Genomic DNA, 17,637 nt, shown 5'->3' with positions numbered 1-17,637 from the left:
TTGAAAAAAATTCGGCGTGGCAGAAAAAAATCTGCAAAAATTTGTTCGTTGCTCACGTTTGGCGTTTGAAGTGAAATAATAGAAATATTGAACATGAAAAAGAATGAAAGCGATGTAGACCTGAAGCCCTGATGAAAAGGTGAAATGCAAAAAAAGCAAACCACAATACGAATCAACTGTATCTCAGCTCAGGTCGCAAAAACCTTATCGCAACTGCGCAGTGAAGGGACGCAATTTTAGCAATATCAGTAGATGCCAGACTAGTAGTTATTACCACTTATATGTGGATGCATGGCAGTTAACTGTAAAGCTATTTTACAAATGGTAGTGTGTGCTGTGAAATAGTCGATCCACGTTTGTTACAAGTGCAGAGAAACGTTCGCATAAGAAGTGTTATTTTTTGTCAACTACATGCGACTGCGTTTAAGTATCCTTACAAAGCCGAGGCAAGGAAATGCTCCACAATGTACATACACAACTTGCTTATAACAGACTTTTAATCTTTTATTCAAATACGTCAGATACCATGTGTATATAACATTATATGTCTATATATGTGTCTACGTAAATTGAAAGAAAAGAGATATATGTGATAATGTTTTATCCAGAATAAATCTCCACGCTAACTTATCCTTGGCTGTCTCGCTGCTGAGTTCCGTTTTCTTCCTAGTAGGAACAGGGAAGTTAAGTCATTTTTCACAGACGTATTAAGTAGGAAACCCTACAGTGGCACGTCAACTGAACAGTGCATGAGCCTTTGGTTAACTGTGCCGATCAGTAGCTGTTTGTTGTGGTAACAGCCTACGCTTGACCCCCATAACCCGGACCGTCCGTCGTCAGAGTACATCTCGGTGATTCTGGGGTTCTCCCCCGCCGGGTTCTCTATCCGAAGCACTTGCGAGCCGCACGGGTGCGACGCATTCCCCATGTGTATGGAAAAATGAATTCCTTGAGGATGAGCTCCTACCCACAGATCCCCTGTGGTAGGATCCACGAAGACGTTGTCCACACCTGTATGTGCCGCTATGTCGTGGCTGAACCGTAGAGTGTTGTCGTTTTGGCGGTGATAGACAGTCACTCCCCCGGCGGTTGGGTTTGCGACATACACGAGCTTGCCCTCGGGAGAGAGGTTGATACCGTTAGCGTACAGAAGACCGTCGACCACGATGGTTGCTTCTCCGCCACTGCAGTAGACAACGTTGGACCACGGGAGTAGAAGCCAAGTCTCTGCCATCCTGCTGTACAAACCGGTAGTATATTTATCGTTGCCGGCGTAAAAACTCTCCGGTCCTGTGGCGACAACGTCATTAAGGCTGTACAAAAGCGGGTGTTTTACAGACTTGATCTGATGCAGGCTGTTTGAGTCGGCGTCAAAGCGGAAGATCTCTACTCTGTCACCTTTGGCATTGTTCACCACAAAGAGCCGAACTTCTCCTGAGTCGTCTTCGTAAACGCTAAGACCGTGCGGCATGAAGTCTTCCTTGACGCTCTCTGGCACGATGTTGACTGTCTTGGCTCCCTCAGTGGGATTCTTAAAGTCAAACGCGAGAATTCTCTGCTCAAAGGTCAAATACACAGGATCGAAAATGAACCCAGGTGGCAGCAGCCCTGACGAGATGAACGCCAGGCCAGACGAGGTGAGCTCGATGTCTTCAGAACCGGCGGAGCTTCCATGTAAGACATCACGAAATCGCCGGCGAAAGCACCCGGATACACGGTGACATGCCGACCTGCGTGCCGATTAGCGGCGCTACGAACGTCCCTTGCTCGCACGTAAATGTTGCCCGACTTGCGTGGGATCGCAGGCGAATGCACCAAGACACACGGCGACATGCCGACCTGCGTGCCGATTACCGGCGCTACGAACGTCCCATGCTCGCACGTAAATGTTTCCCGACTTCTTCGGGGCAGACGGAGCTCTCTTCCGCCTAAGTCGAATTTGGAAGCGCTACTCTAAGGCTTGTGGTATAAGTGGAACACGGTGGTATAGGTGGTTTTCATACTGAGACGAGTGAAGGAATAGGCATCGCTACTCTAAGGGTTGTGGTATAAGTGGTACACGGTGGTATAGGTGGTTTTCATACTTAGACGAGTGAAGGAATATGCAGCGCTACTCTAAGGTTTGTGGTATAAGTGGTACACGGTGGTATAGGTGGTTTTGATACTGAGACGAGTGAAGGAATAGGCATCGCTACTCTAAGGCTTGTGGTATAAGTGGTACACAGTGGTATAGGTGGTTTTCATCATATACCACCGTGTATCACTTATGGCTTGTGGTATAAGTGGTACACGGTGGTATAGGTGGTTTTCATACTGAGACGAGTGAAGGAATAGGCATCGCTACTCTAAGGCGTGTGGTATAAGTGGTACACAGTGGTATAGGTGGTTTTCATCATATACCACCGTGTATCACTTATGGCTTGTGGTATAAGTGGTACACGGTGGTATAGGTGGTTTTCATACTGAGACGAGTGAAGGAATAGGCATCGCTACTCTAAGGCTTGTGGTATAAGTGGTACACAGTGGTATAGGTGGTTTTCATCATATACCACCGTGTATCACTTATGGCTTGTGGTATAAGTGGTACACGGTGGTATAGGTGGTTTTCATACTGAGACGAGTGAAGGAATAGGCATCGCTACTCTAAGGCGTGTGGTATAAGTGGTACACAGTGGTATAGGTGGTTTTCATCATATACCACCGTGTATCACTTATGACTTGTGGTATAAGTGGTACACGGTGGTATAGGTGGTTTTCATACTGAGACGAGTGAAGGAATAGGCATCGCTACTCTAAGGCTTGTGGTATAAGTGGTACACAGTGGTATAGGTGGTTTTCATCATATACCACCGTGTATCACTTATGGCTTGTGGTATTAGTGGTACACGGTGGTATAGGTGGTTTTCATACTGAGACGAGTGAAGGAATAGGCATCGCTACTCTAAGGCTTGTGGTATAAGTGGTACACAGTGGTATAGGTGGTTTTCATCATATACCACCGTGTACCACTTATGGCTTGTGGTATAAGTGGTACACGGTGGTATAGGTGGTTTTCATACTGAGACGAGTGAAGGAATAGGCATCGCTACTCTAAAGCTTGTGGTATAAGTGGTACACAGTGGTATAGGTGGTTTTCATCCTATACCACCGTGTAGAACTGATACCACAAGCCATAAGTGGTACACGGTGGTATATGATGAAAACCACCTATACCACTGTGTACCACTTATACCACAAACCTTAGAGTAGCGATGCCTTTTCCTTCACTCGTCTAAGTATGAAAACCACCTATACCACCGTGTACCACTTATACCACAAGCCTTAGAGTAGCGCTGCCTATTCCTTCACTCGTTTAAGTATGAAAACCACCTATACCACCGTGTACCACTTATACCACAAGCCGTAAGTGGTACACGGTGGTATATGATGAAAACCACCTATACCACTGTGTACCACTTATACCACAAGCCTTAAAGTAGCGATGCCTATTCCTTCACTCGTCTAAGTATGAAAACCACCTATACCACCGTGTACCACTTAAACCACAAGCCTTAGAGTAGCGCTGCCTATTCCTTCACTCGTTTAAGTATGAAAACCACCTATACCACCGTGTACCACTTATACCACAAGCCGTAAGTGGTACACGGTGGTATATGATGAAAACCACCTATACCACTGTGTACTACTTATACCACAAGCCTTAGAGTAGTGCTGCCTATTCCTTCACTCGTCTAAGTATGAAAACCACCTATACCACCGTGTACCACTTATACCACAAGCCTTAGAGTAGCGATGCCTATTCCTTCACTCGTCTCAGTATGAAAACCACCTATACCACCGTGTACCACTTATACCACAAGCCATAAGTGATACACGGTGGTATATGATGAAAACCACCTATACCACTGTGTACCACTTATACCACAAGCCTTAGAGTAGCGATGCCTATTCCTTCACTCGTCTCAGTATCAAAACCACCTATACCACCGTGTACCACTTATACCACAAACCTTAGAGTAGCGCTGCATATTCCTTCACTCGTCTAAGTATGAAAACCACCTATACCACCGTGTACCACTTATACCACAACCCTTAGAGTAGCGATGCCTATTCCTTCACTCGTCTCAGTATGAAAACCACCTATACCACCGTGTTCCACTTATACCACAAGCCTTAGAGTAGCGCTTCCAAATTCGACTTAGGCGGAAGAGAGCTCCGTCTGCCCCGAAGAAGTCGGGAAACATTTACGTGCGAGCATGGGGCGTTCGTAGCGCCGGTAATCGGCACGCAGGTCGGCATGTCGCCGTGTGTCTTGGTGCATTCGCCTGCGATCCCACGCAAGTCGGGCAACATTTACGTGCGAGCAAGGGACGTTCGTAGCGCCGCTAATCGGCACGCAGGTCGGCATGTCACCGTGTATCCGGGTGCTTTCGCCGGCGATTTCGTGATGTCTTACATGGAAGCTCCGCCTCAGAACCCTGCTCCACGCCGGGAACAAACCGACAGGTGCCCGGCACGTGGTTGTAAACATGCTTCAACATCCCCGCTGCAGAGATGATCTTTGCCACATGATTCAGAACCACTGCTGACAGGACAGCCACAAGTGCGAGTACAAGTTTGCCAGCCATTCTCAAACTTTTATGCTTCCTTTACCGGTACTGCCAGTGGGAGGGGCGTGACTTTTTCCTTGTGCAAATAGTTCTCGCACAGGTGTTTCAGGACCAAATGAATCATGGTTATCACAGCATTTGTATAACACTTTCAACATCGGAAGTAGCACGTTTAGAATCATTTCCATTTAGTGCTTATCCCTTTATACAGCTGATAACTTTACACGAACGGGGGCTAAGTTATCAGCTGGAAAAACGCTTCCGGGGGCCAAAGGTGAATGGCCTATTAATGGAGAATGACCAAAGGTGAATGACGGTACTTACCTATTATTCATTAATATTTAGGGCAAAGGTCAAGGCTAATATGAGAGGCTGGCCTTGACATAATTCAAACATTTTGTGCTGAAATTTCGACAGTTTAGACTTTAGACTCTGTTCCTGAGATAGTGATGTGGCAGAAAGCTTTTCTTTATTGTACGACTTAACTCCATCCGATGAATCCTACATACTACAAACAGAGTTCGGAGACCTCATACCTCCATGAAATCTTTAGAGCCTTTGTAGATCTTATGTTTCATCTGGTCTCATTGATTATGCAAATAGGGCTGTAATTTTCAGAATCTTTTTTAGCTGTTGGTCTTTTTTTATACAAATTAAGTCTCAATTTGCATTATTTGCATCTCTGTCTAAGCTGCTTATCTGCCACCTAAAAGTAAGACCATGGCTGGCCAATGACAAAAGATACGAAAAACAGATCCGGTTGTTCTGAAGAAGTACCAAGGTCACCCACCAACGGTCCAAAAGCAACCTTGACCTTCGTCTTCCCAACACCTTTTCACATACCAAATATCATCATAATCCATCGAGAGCTTCTAAAGTTATGCTGACCACAAATATCCGGAAACCAACAGACACAAACATATACACACATACATCAAAAACGAATTTTCATTGAGGTATGTAATGTACTGATTAGGCCACTTGATGTTATTGATGCCAAGGTATGATACCTAAAGAATCAAACAACGCAGAGGCATTGATGGTAGTGTCTGTGTCCGTGTTCAAACGGCAAAACAGCCTAGGGTACTGATATGGCGATGAATAAACAAAGCGCCTAGGTCCTGGAGCGTATACTAGTTACATGCTGCTAACAAGTATGTCTGAAGGACGCCTTGGTTATTAGAGAGAAAGCTGTCGAGAACTTTGTCCTAACTTACAATCCTGAAGATTTCTTGAAAAAAGTTCTTATCTCCGTATGATGTCATTGCTAATTTTTTAGCCTAACAGTCAAACACACACAAAATTTGTCCGTGAAAAATATTATTCTTCCTGTTCATAAGTCCGCTGATCGATAAACTTATCATTTACCCAACCGGTACTTTTAAAAACAATAACCTTCTTGGAAAAAAGGGGGAAAGTGTAAAATTTATTCGGTGACTCCAGATTTTGTGGCCATGACCTATATAATAGCAAAGAAAAACATCATTTTGGCTCTGGTTTACTGTATAAAGTTACTACTTTAAGTGGCTGCATGCTGTGTTTAATCTTTGAATTTGTTGGATTCTGTTGATTGTTTTCACTAAGCACGACATAATAGTATGCAAATTAAGTCCTAATCTGCATAGTTTGCTGTTTTTGTTGTGTACATCTCTGTCTAAGCTATCTGTATATCGAACATCACGGAAATCCGCCGTTCCTTTGTTCAGTTATCCTCCTTGAAAGATTTTAACAAAAACACCTCTGCAGTTCCAGAGCAAGCTGCTAGGGAGCCCAACCCGTGCTACACCACTTGTTCCTTACATCAAAGACCATAGCACGCCCAGGATAAGATACAAAAGATACAACAACCGAAAGTTCTGCTGCAGTACATAGGTCACACACACGGAAGCCAAACATTGGCCTTGACCTTCGTCTTGCCAGCACCTACCCACATACCGAATATCATCACAATCTATTCAGAGGTTCTTTGGTCATTGCTGACCACAAATTTGTGGAAACACAGCTGACACACACGAACACACAAATGGGCAAAAATTCTAATATTTCATTTTTTCAATACAACATTACAATATTGCATCAAACTTGAAATGTCTCTACTGTACTTTGGGCATTTTGAGGGTGCTTGTGATAAACTTTTCCCGATGACTTCCTTTTGTACTGGGTCGTTTTTTGTAGCCAACGTAACGTTTAGGGCCTAATGGTTTACGGGCTGGCTGCACAAACGACCCAGTACAAGAGAAGCCATCAGCAAAAAGTGTAGTATAAGCCCAATAAACAGAAAATCTCTATTGACACAACAAAAGCACAGCGACTTTCGTAAGGTCTGCTACATCTATACATACATACAAACGAATTGGTGCACACAAATGAGTTTGATTACACACAATCATAACAATAAAGGCCCCAGAGAGCCTGCTATGGAGGCTATGCGACATAGTGGTTTAGTCCGATCCGGGATAATGGATATGAAACCTTACAGTGGCACGTCCACCGTACAGTGCATGAGCCTGTGGTTAACTGTGCCGATCAGTAGCTGTTTGTTGAGGTAACACCCTACGCTTGACCCCCATAACCCGGACCCTCCGTCGTCAGAGTACATCTCGGTGACCCTGGTGTTCTCCCCCGCCGGGTTCTCTATCCGCAGCACCTGAGAGCCGCACGGGTGCGACGCATTCCCCATGTGTATAGAAAAATGAATTCCTTGAGGATGAGCTCCTACCCACAGATCCCCTGTGGTAGGATCCACGAAGACGTTGTCCACACCTGTATGTGCCGCTATGTCGTGGCTTAAGCGTAGAGTGTTGTCGTTTTGGCGGTGATAGACAGTCACTCCCCCGGCCGTTGGGTTTGCGACATACACGAGCTTGCCCTCGGGAGAGAGGTTGATACCGTTAGCGTACAGAAGACCTTCGACCACGATGGTTGCTTCTCCGCCACTGCAGTAGACAACGTTGGACCACGGGAGTAGAAGCCAAGTCTCTGCCATCCTGCTGTACAAACCGGTAGTATATTTGTCGTTGGTGGCGTAAAAACTCTCTGGTCCTGTGGCGACGACGTCGTTAAGGCTGTACAAAAGCGGGTGTTTTACAGACTTGACGTGATGCAGGCTGTTTGAGTCGGCGTCAAAGCGGAAGATCTCTACTCTGTCACCTTTCCCATTGTTCACCACAAAGAGCCGAACTTCTCCAGAGTCGTCTTCGTAAACGCTAAGACCGTGCGGCATGAAGTCTTCCTTGACGCTCTCTGGCACGATGTTGACTGTCTTGACTCCCGCAGTGGGCTTCTTAAAGTCAAACGTGAGAATTCTCTGCTCAAAGGATAAGTACACAGGATCGAGAATGAGCCCAGGTGGCAGCAGCCCTGACGAGATGAACGCCAGCCCAGATGAGGTGAGCTCGATGTCTTCAGAACCCTGGTCCACGCCGGGAACAAACCGACAGGTGCCCGGCACGTGGTTGTAAACATGCTTCAACATCCCCGCTGCAGAGATGATCTTTGCCACATGATTCAGAACCACTGCTGACAGGACAGCCACAAGGGCGAGGACAAGTTTGCCAGCCATTCTCCAAGTTTATTTTGTACGGCCAGTGGGAGGGGCGTGACTTTTTTCCTTGTGCAAATAGCTCTCGCACCGGAGTTTCAGGACGAAACGTATCATATGGATATCATAGCATTTGTATGATCCTTTCAAAATCAGAAGTAGAACGTTTAGAATCATTTCCATTTAGTACTTATCCCTTTATACAGCTGATAGTTTTGCACGAACAGGGGCTAAGTTATCAGCTGGAAAAATGCTTCCGGGGGCCAAAAGTGAAAGGCCTATTAATGGTGAATGACCAAAGGTGAATCGGACGGTACTTATTTATTCATTAATCTTTAGGGCAAGGGTCAAGGCTAGTAGGAGAGGCTGGCCTTGACATAATTCAAACATTTGTGCTGAAATATCGACAGTTTAGACTTTAGACTCTGTTCTTGTGATGGTGCTGTATCTGTGGTGATGTGGCAGAAAGCTTTCATTGTACGACTTAACTCCATCCGATGAATCCTACGTAACGTTAAGAGTTCGGAGACTTCATACCTCCATGAAATATTTAAAGCCTTTGTAGATCTTATGTTTCATCTGGTCTCGCTGATTATGCAAATAAGGCTGTAATTTTCAGAATCTTTTTTAACTGATGGTCTTCTTTATACAAATTAAGTCTCAATTTGCATTACTTGCATCTCTGTCTAAGCTACTTGTAGTCGGAATCTCATGGAAATCCGCCCTTCCTTTTTTCAGTTATCCTCCTTGAAATTTTGAACAAAAACGCCCCTGCAGTTCTAGAGCAAGCTGCTTGGGTCAAATCTACACAACTTCTCCCTTACATCAAAAGCTATCTGCCACCAAAAAGCAAGACCATAGCAGGCCCAGGACAAAAGATACGAAAAACAGATCTAAATGTTCTGAAGAAGTACCAAGGTCACCCACCGACGGGGTTCAAAAACAATTGTGCATATTCTGCTTTTAGTCGTTTATGTTTATCTCTGTACTCCTGACCTTTTGTTTATGCAATTAATGTAACGTATACGGTATCTTATCAGCCCGCATGGGCTGGGCGCAAAATGGCGCAAGACACGGTAATAAAGTTTTCATTCATTAATTCATTCAACAACCCTGACCTTCGTCTTCCCAACACCTACTCAGATACCAAATATCAACATAATCCATTCAGAGCTTCTAAAGTTATGCTGACCACAAATATCCGGAAACCAACAGACACAAACATATACACACATACATCAAAAACAATTTTTATCGAGGTATATAATGTACGGATTAGGCCACTTGATGTCAAAGATGCCAAGGTATGATACCTAAAGAATCAAACAACGCAGAGGCATTTATGGTAGTGTATGTGTTCTAACGGCAAAACAACCTAGGGTACTGATATGTTGATAAATAAACAAAGCGCCTAGGTCCTGGAGCGTATACTAGTTATATGCTGGTAACAAGTATGTCTGAAGGACGCCTTGGTTATTAGAGAGAACGCTGTCGAGAACGTTGTCCTTACTTGCCATCTTGATTACTTGAAAAAAGTTCTTATCTCCGTATGATGTCATTGCTGATTCTTTAACCTAACACTCGCTCCTCACACGCAAAAAATTTGTCCGCGAAAAATCTCATTTTTCCTGTTCGTAGGCCCGCTGATCGATAAACTTATCATTTAACCAACCGACACTTTTAAAAACATTAATCTTCATGGAAAAAAGGAGAAAGTATCAAATCTCTTCTGTGACTCCAGATTTTGTGGCCATGGCCTACTAAAGTAAAAAAATAGCAAAGAAAAACATCCCTTTGGCTCTGGTTTACTGTATAAAGCTACTACTTTAAGTGGCTGCATGCTGTGTTTAATCTTTGAATTTGTTGGACTCTGTTGATTGTTATCACTAAGCACGACATACTAGTATGCAAATTAAGTCCTAAACTGCATAATTTGCCGTTTTTGTTGTGTACATCTCTGTCTAAGCTACATGCATATCGAATATCACGGAAATCCGCCGTTCCTTTGTTCAGCTATCCTCCTTGAAAGATTTTAACAAAACACCTCTGCAGTTCCAGAGCAAGCTGCTAGGGAGCCCAACCCGTGCTACACCACTTGTTCCTTACATCAAAGACCATAGCACGCCCAGGATAAGATACAAAAGATACAACAACCGAAATTTCTGCTGCAGCACCTAGGTCACACACAAGGAAGCCCGACATTTGCCTTGACCTACGTCTTTCCAACACCTCCCCACATACCGAATATCATCACAATCTATTCAGAGGTTCTTGGGTTATTACTGACCACAAATTTGTGGAAACACAGACAAACACAAACACACAAGTGGGCAGAAATTCCTGATGCGAAGTATTTTGATATTTAATCTTTTCAATACAACATTACAATATTGCTCCAAAGTTGAAAAGCCTCTTAACTATTTGTGACACAGTGATTTACACCAGGAAACCCTACAGTGACACGTCCACCGTACAGTGCATGAGCCTGTGGTTAACTGTGCCGATCAGCAGCTGTTTGCTGTGGTAACACCCTACGCTTGACCCCCATAACCCGGACCGTCCGTCGTCAGAGTACATCTCGGTGATTCTGGGGTTCTCCCCCGCCGGGTTCTCTATCCGCAGTACCTGAGATCCGCACGGGTGCGACGCATTACCTATATGGATGGAAAGATCTATCAATCTAGGATGAGCTCCTAGCCACAGATCCCCTGTGGTAGGATCCACGAAGACGTTGTCCACACCTGTATGTGCCGCTATGTCGTGGCTGAACCGTAGAGTGTTGTCGTTTTGGCGGTGGTAGACGGTCACTGCCTTCGAGATGATGTTTGCGACATACACGAGCTTGCCCTCGGGAGAGAGGTTGATACCGTTAGCGTACAGAAGACCGTCGGCCACGATGGTTACCTCTCCACCACTGTAGTAGACAACGTTGGACCACGGGAGTAGAAGCCAAGCCTCTGCCATCCTGCTGTACAAACCGGTAGTATATTTGTCGTTGGTGGCGTAAAAACTATCTGGTCCTGTGGCGACAACGTCGTTAAGGCTGTACAAAAGCGGGTGTTTTACAGACTTGACGTGATGCAGGCTGTTTGAGTCGGCGTCAAAGCGGAAGATCTCTAGTCTGTCTTTGTGACCTTTGCCATGGTTCACGGCAAAGAGCCGAACTTCTCCCGAGACGTCTTCGTAAACGCTAAGACCGTGCGGCATGAAGTCTTCCTTGACGCTCTCTGGCACGATGTTGACTGTCTTGGCTCCCTCAGTGGGCTTCTTAAAGTCAAACGCGAGAATTCTCTTCTGGAAGGTCAAGTACACAGGATCGAAAATGATCCTAGGGGGCAGCAGCCCTGACGAGATGAACGCCAGCCCAGATGAGGTGAGCTCGATGTCTTCAGAACCCTGCTCCACGCCGGGAACAAACCGACAGGTGCCCGGCACGTGGTTGTAAACATGCTTCAACATCCCCGCGGCAGAGATGATCTTTGCCACATGATTCAAAACCACTGCTGACAGGACAGCCACAAGGGCGAGGACAAGTTTGCCAGCCATTTCAATTTGAACTTGTTACTTAACCGGTACTGCCAGTGGGAGGGGCGTGACTTTTTCCTTGTGCAAATAGTTCTCGCACAGGTGTTTTAGGACGAAATGTTATCACAGCATTTGTATAACACTTTCAAAATCGGAAGTAGCACGTTTAGAATCATTTCCATTTAGTATGTATCCCTTTATACAGCTGGTAACTTTACACGAACGGGGGATAAGTTATTAGCTGAAAAACGCTTCCGGGGGCCAAAGGTGAAAGGCCTATTAATGGAGAATGACCAAAGGTGAATGGCCTATTGATGGAGAATGACCAAATGTGATTGAAGGTACTTATCTATTATTCATTAATATTTAGGGCAAGGGTCAAGGCTAGTATGAGAGGCTGGCATTGACCTAATTCAAACATTTTGTGCTGAAATATCGACAGTTTAGACTGAGACGATGCTGTGGCAGAAAGCTTTTATTGTACGAATTAGCTCCATCCGATGAATCCTACATACGTTTAAGAGTTCAGAGACCTCATACCTCCATGAAATATTTAGAGCCTTTGTAGATCTTATGTTTCATCTGGTCTCATTGATTATGCAAATAGGGTTGTAATTTGCAGAATCTTTTTTAACTGATGGTCTTCTTTAAACAAATTAAGTCTCAATTTGCATTACTTGCATCTCTGTCTAAGCTACTTGTAGTCGGAATCTCATGGAAATCCGTCCTTCCCTTGTTCAGTTATCCTCCTTGAAATATTTTAACAAAAACGCTCCTGCAGTTCCAGAGCAAGCTGCTTGGGGGGGGGGGGATCAATCTACATAACTTCTACCTTACATCAAAAGCTATCTGCCACTATACTAGTTATATGCTGGTGACAAGTATGTCCGAAGGACGCCTTGGTTATTAGAGAGAAAGCTGTCGAGAACGTTGTCCTAACTTGCAATCTTGATTTCTTGAAAAAAATTCTGATCTCGGTATGATGTCTTTACTGATTCTTTACCTAACAGTCACACACAAAATTTGTCCGTGAAAATCTAATTCTTCCTGTTCATAAACACGCTGATCGATAAACTTATCATTTACCCAACCGGCACTTTTAAAAACAATAACCTACTTGGAAAAAAAGGGGAAAGTATCAAATCTCTTCTGTGACTCCAGATTTTGTTATATGACCTACTTAAGTATATAATAGTATAGAAAAACATTAATTTGGCTCTGGTTTACTGTATAACGTTACTACTTGAAGTGACTGCATGCGGTGCTTAATCTTTGAATTTGTTGGACTCTGATGATTGTTTTCACTAAGCACCTCATACTAGTATGCAAATTAAGTCCTAATCTGCATAATTTGCTGTTTATTGTTGTGTACATCTCTGTCTAATCTACCTGCATATCGAATATCACGAAAATCCGCCGTTCCTTTGTTCAGTTGTCCTCCTTGAAAGATTCTAACAAAACACCTCTGCAGTCCCAGAGCAAGCTGCTAGGGAGCCGGAACCTACACCACTTGTTCCTTACATCAAAGACCATAGCACGCCCAGGAAAGATTAAAAAGATACAACAACCGAAAGTTCTGCTGCAGTACCTAGGTCACACGGAAGCCCATCATTGGCCTTGACCTTTGTCTTGCCAGCACCTACCCACATACCGAATATCATCACAATCTATCCAGAGGTTCTTGGGTCATTGCTGACCACAAATTTCTGGAAACACAGACAAACACAAACACACACTAATGCGAAGTATTCTAATACTTTATTTTTTCAATACAACGTTACAATATTGCTCCAAACTTGAAATGTCTCTACTGTACTATTTGCTTTTGAGGGTGCTTGTAATACACTTTTCCTGATGACTTCCTTTTGTACTGGGTCGTTTTTTGTAGCCAACGTAACCTAATGGTTACGGACTGGCTGCACAAACGACCCATGGCCAGTACAATAGAAGCCATCAGCAACAAGTGTATTATAGCCCCAATAAAGGACCAGAGAGCCTGCTATGGAGGCTATGTGACATACTGTAGTTAAGTCCGATCCGGGAAATGGGTATGAAACCCTACAGTGGCACGTCAACTGTACAGTGCATGAGCCTGTGGTTAACTGTGCCGATCAGTAGCTGTTTGTTGTGGTAACACCCTACGCTTGACCCCCATAACCCGGCACGTCCGTCATCAGAGTACATCTCGGTGATTCTTGGGTTCTCCCCCGCCGGGTTCTCTATCCGCAGCACCTGAGAGCCACACGGGTGCGACGCATTCCCCATGTGTCTGGAAAAATGAATTCCTTGAGGGTGAGCTCCTACCCACAGATCTCCTGTGGTAGGATCCACGAAGACGTTGTCCACACCTGCATGTGCCGCTATGTCGTGGCTGAACCGTAGAGTGTTGTCGTTTTGGCGGTGATAGACATTCACTCTCCCGGCTGTTGGGTTTGCGACATACACGAGCTTTCCCTCGGGAGAGAGGTTGATACCGTTAGCGTACAGAAGACCGTCGACCACGAAGGTTGCTTCTCCGCCACTGTAGTAGACCACGTTGGACCACGGGAGTAGAAGCCAAGTCTCTGCCATCCTGCTGTACAAACCCGTAGTATATTTGTCGTTGCCGGCGTAAAAACTCTCTGGTCCTGTGGCGACAACGTCGTTAAGGCTGTACAAAAGCGGGTGTTTTACAGACTTGACGTGATGTAGGCTGTTTGAGTCGGCGTCAAAGCGGAAGATCTCTACTCTGTCTTTGTGACCTTTGCCATGGTTCACCACAAAGAGACGAACTTCTCCCGAGTCGTCTTCGTAAACGCTAAGACCGTGCGGCATGAAGTCTTCCTTGACGCTCTCTGGCACGATGTTGACTGTCTTGGCTCCCTCAGTGGGCTTCTTAAAGTCAAACGCGAGAATTCTCTGCTCAAAGGTCAAGTACACAGGATCGAGAATGAACCCAGGTGGCAGCAGCCCTGAGGAGATGAACGCCAGGCCAGACGAGGTGAGCTCGATGTCTTCAGAACCCTGGTCCACGCCGGGAACAAACCGACAGGTGCCCGGCACGTGGTTGTAAACATGCTTCAACATCCCCGCTGCAGAGATGATCTTTGCCACATGATTCAAAACCACTGCTGACAGGACAGCCATAAGTGCGAGTACAATTTTGCCAACCATTCTCAAACTTTTATGCTTCCTTAACCGGTACTGCCAGTGGGAGGGGCGTGACTTTTTCCTTGTGCAAATAGCTCTCGCACCGGAGTTTCAGGACGAAATGTATCATGGTTATCACAGGCATTTGTATAACAAAAATCGGAAGTAGCACGTTTAAAATTTCCATTTAGTACTTATCCCTTTATACAGCTGATAACTCTACACGAACGGGGGCTAAGTTATTAGCTGAAAAAACGCTTCCGGGGGCCAAAGGTGAATGGCCTATTAATTAATGGAGAATGACCAAAGGTGAATCGGACGGTACTTATTTATTCATTAATCTTTAGGGCAAGGGTCAAGGCTAGTATGAGAGGCTGGCATTGACCTCATTCAAACATTTTGTGCTGAAATATCGACAGTTTAGACTTTAGACTCTGTTCCTGAGATGGTGCTGTGACAGAAAGCTTTGATTGTACGACTTAACTCCATCCGAAGAATCCTACGTGACGTTAAGAGTTCGGAGACCTCATACCTCCATGAAATATTTAGAGCCTTTGTAGATCTTATGTTTCATCTGGTCTCATTGATTATGCAAATAGGGCTGTAATTTGCATAATCGTTTTGAACTTATGGTATTTTTTTTAATACAAATTAAGTCTCAATTTGCATTACTTGCATCTCTGTCTAAGCTACTTGTAGTCGGAACCTCATGGAAATCCGTCCTTCCTTTGTTCAGTTATCCTCCTTGAATTGAAATATTTGAACAAAAACGCCCCTGCATTTCCAGAGCAAGCTGCTGGGGTGGGGGTGGGTGGTCTAATCTACCCAACTTGAGTCCCGATTTGCATAATTTGCTGTTTTCTGTTGCGTACATCTCTGTCTAAGCTACCTGCATATCGAATATCACGGAAACCCGCCGTTCCAATGTTCAGTTGTCCTTGAAAGATTTTTAACAAAACACCTCTGCAGTTCAATAGCAAGTTGCAAGGGGGCCCAAACCTACACCACTTGTTCTTTACATGAAAGACCATAGCACGCCCAGAATAAGATACAAAAGATACAACAACCGAAAGTTCTGCTGCAGTACCTTTGTCACATACAAGGAAGCCAAACATTGGCCTCGACCTTCGTCTTGCCAGCACCTACCCACATACCGAATATCATCACAATCTATCCAGAAGTTCTTGGGTCATTGCTGACCACAAATTTCTGGAAACACAGACAAACACAAACACACACTAATGCGAAGTATTCTTATATTTTATTTTTTCAATACAACATTACAATATTGCTCCAAACTTGAAATATCTCTACTGTACTATTTGCTTTTGAGGGTGCTTGTAATACACTTTTCCTGATGACTTCCTTTTGTACTGGGTCGTTTTTTGTAGCCAACGTAACCTAATGGTTACGGACTGGCTGCACAAACGACCCATGGCCAGTACAATAGAAGCCATCAGCAAAAAGTGTATTATAGCCCCAATAAAGGACCAGAGACATACTGTGGTTAAGTCCGATCCTGGAAATGGGTATGAAACCCTACAGTGGCACGTCAACTGTACAGTGCATGAGCCTGTGGTTAACTGTGCCGATCAGTAGCTGTTTGTTGTGGTAACACCCTACGCTTGACCCCCATAACCCGGCACGTCCGTCATCAGAGTACATCTCGGTGATTCTGGGGTTCTCCCCCGCCGGGTTCTCTATCCGCAGCACCTGAGAGCCGCACGGGTGCGACGCATTCCCCATGTGTCTGGAAAAATGAATTCCTTGAGGGTGAGCTCCTACCCACAGATCTCCTGTGGTAGGATCCACGAAGACGTTGTCCACACCTGCATGTGCCGCTATGTCGTGGCTGAACCGTAGATTGTTGTCGTTTTGGCGGTGATAGACAGTCACTCCCCCGGCGGTTGGGTTTGCGACATACACGAGCTTGCCCTCGGGAGAGAGGTTGACGCCGTTAGCGTACAGAAGACCGTCGGCCACGATGGTTGCCTCTCCACCACTGTAGTAGACCACGTTGGACCACGGGAGTAGAAGCCAAGTCTCTGCCATCCTGCTGTACAAACCGGTAGTATATTTGTCGTTGGTGGCGTAAAAACTATCCGGTCCTGTGGCGACAATGTCATTGAGGCTGTACAAAAGCGGGTGTTTTATAGACTTGATGTGATGCAGGCTGTTTGAGTCGGCGTCAAAGCGGAAGATCTCTACACTGTCGTTGTGACCTTTGCCATGGTTCACCACAAAGAGCCGAACTTCTCCCGAGACGTCTTCGTAAACGCTAAGACCGTGCGGCATGAAGTCTTCCTTGACGCTCTCTGGCACGATGTTGACTGTCTTGGCTCCCTCAGTGGGCTTCTTAAAGTCAAACGCGAGAATTCTCTGCTCAAAGGTCAAATACACAGGATCGAAAATGAACCCAGGTGGCAGCAGCCCTGACGAGATGAACGCCAGCCCAGACGAGGTGAGCTCGATGTCTTCAGAACCCTGCTCCACGCCGGGAACAAACCGACAGGTGCCCGGCACGTGGTTGTAAACATGCTTCAACATCCCCGCTGCAGAGATGATCTTTGCCACATGATTCAGAACCACTGCTGACAGGACAGCCACAAGTGCGAGTACAAGTTTGCCAGCCATTCTCAAACTTTTTTATGCTTCCTTAACCGGTACTGCCAGTGGGAGGGGCGTGACTTTTTCCTTGTGCAAATAGCTCTCGCACAGGTGTTTCAGGACCAAATGAATCATGGTTATCACAGCATTTGTATAACACTTTCAACATCGGAAGTAGAACGTTTAGAATCATTTCCATTTAGTACTTATCCCTTTATACAGCTG

At 45.2% G+C, this 17,637-nt stretch overlaps 2 protein-coding genes and 3 pseudogenes across 2 annotated transcripts; all 5 read right to left on the bottom strand.

Annotated features, from left to right (window-relative positions):
* Nucleotides 1–483: 483 nt before the first annotated feature.
* On the bottom strand, nucleotides 484–4,628 carry LOC136434152 (serum paraoxonase/arylesterase 1-like). The gene is made up of 2 exons (XM_066426917.1): nucleotides 4,414–4,628; nucleotides 484–1,667 (listed from the first exon to the last, which is right to left on the bottom strand). The coding sequence occupies exons 1-2, from the start codon at nucleotides 4,626–4,628 to the stop codon at nucleotides 722–724; spliced, it is 1,161 nt and encodes a 386-aa protein (XP_066283014.1). The 3' UTR covers nucleotides 484–721.
* A 2,455-nt stretch (nucleotides 4,629–7,083) lies between these two features.
* LOC136434151 (serum paraoxonase/arylesterase 1 pseudogene) lies at nucleotides 7,084–8,172 on the bottom strand (annotated as a pseudogene).
* A 2,430-nt stretch (nucleotides 8,173–10,602) lies between these two features.
* Nucleotides 10,603–11,697, bottom strand: LOC136434150 (serum paraoxonase/arylesterase 1 pseudogene; annotated as a pseudogene).
* Nucleotides 11,698–13,734: 2,037 nt separating this feature from the next.
* LOC136434149 (serum paraoxonase/arylesterase 1 pseudogene) lies at nucleotides 13,735–14,802 on the bottom strand (annotated as a pseudogene).
* A 1,247-nt stretch (nucleotides 14,803–16,049) lies between these two features.
* On the bottom strand, nucleotides 16,050–17,448 carry LOC136432464 (serum paraoxonase/arylesterase 1-like). The gene has a single exon (XM_066423770.1). The coding sequence runs from the start codon at nucleotides 17,437–17,439 to the stop codon at nucleotides 16,345–16,347; it is 1,095 nt and encodes a 364-aa protein (XP_066279867.1). The 5' UTR covers nucleotides 17,440–17,448; the 3' UTR covers nucleotides 16,050–16,344.
* Between the last annotated feature and the right edge of the window lie 189 nt (nucleotides 17,449–17,637).

The sequence above is a fragment of the Branchiostoma lanceolatum genome, chromosome 4 (genome assembly GCF_035083965.1).
Source record: "Branchiostoma lanceolatum isolate klBraLanc5 chromosome 4, klBraLanc5.hap2, whole genome shotgun sequence".
In the NCBI taxonomy this organism is placed as follows: Eukaryota; Metazoa; Chordata; class Leptocardii; order Amphioxiformes; family Branchiostomatidae; genus Branchiostoma; species Branchiostoma lanceolatum.
This window is presented reverse-complemented; position numbering and strand designations above follow the sequence as displayed.

What these genes read in the sequence shown, in the direction of transcription:
- LOC136434152 (XM_066426917.1), bottom strand. Translation starts at nt 4,628, where the DNA reads ATGGCTGGCAAACTTGTACTCGCACTTGTGGCTGTCCTGTCAGCAGTG. An exon ending in CGAAAGCACCCGGATACACG is followed by an intron (nt 1,668 to 4,413) that starts GTGACATGCCGA and finishes CTTACATGGAAG; the next exon opens with CTCCGCCGGTTCTGAAGACA.
- LOC136432464 (XM_066423770.1), bottom strand. Translation starts at nt 17,439, where the DNA reads ATGGCTGGCAAACTTGTACTCGCACTTGTGGCTGTCCTGTCAGCAGTG.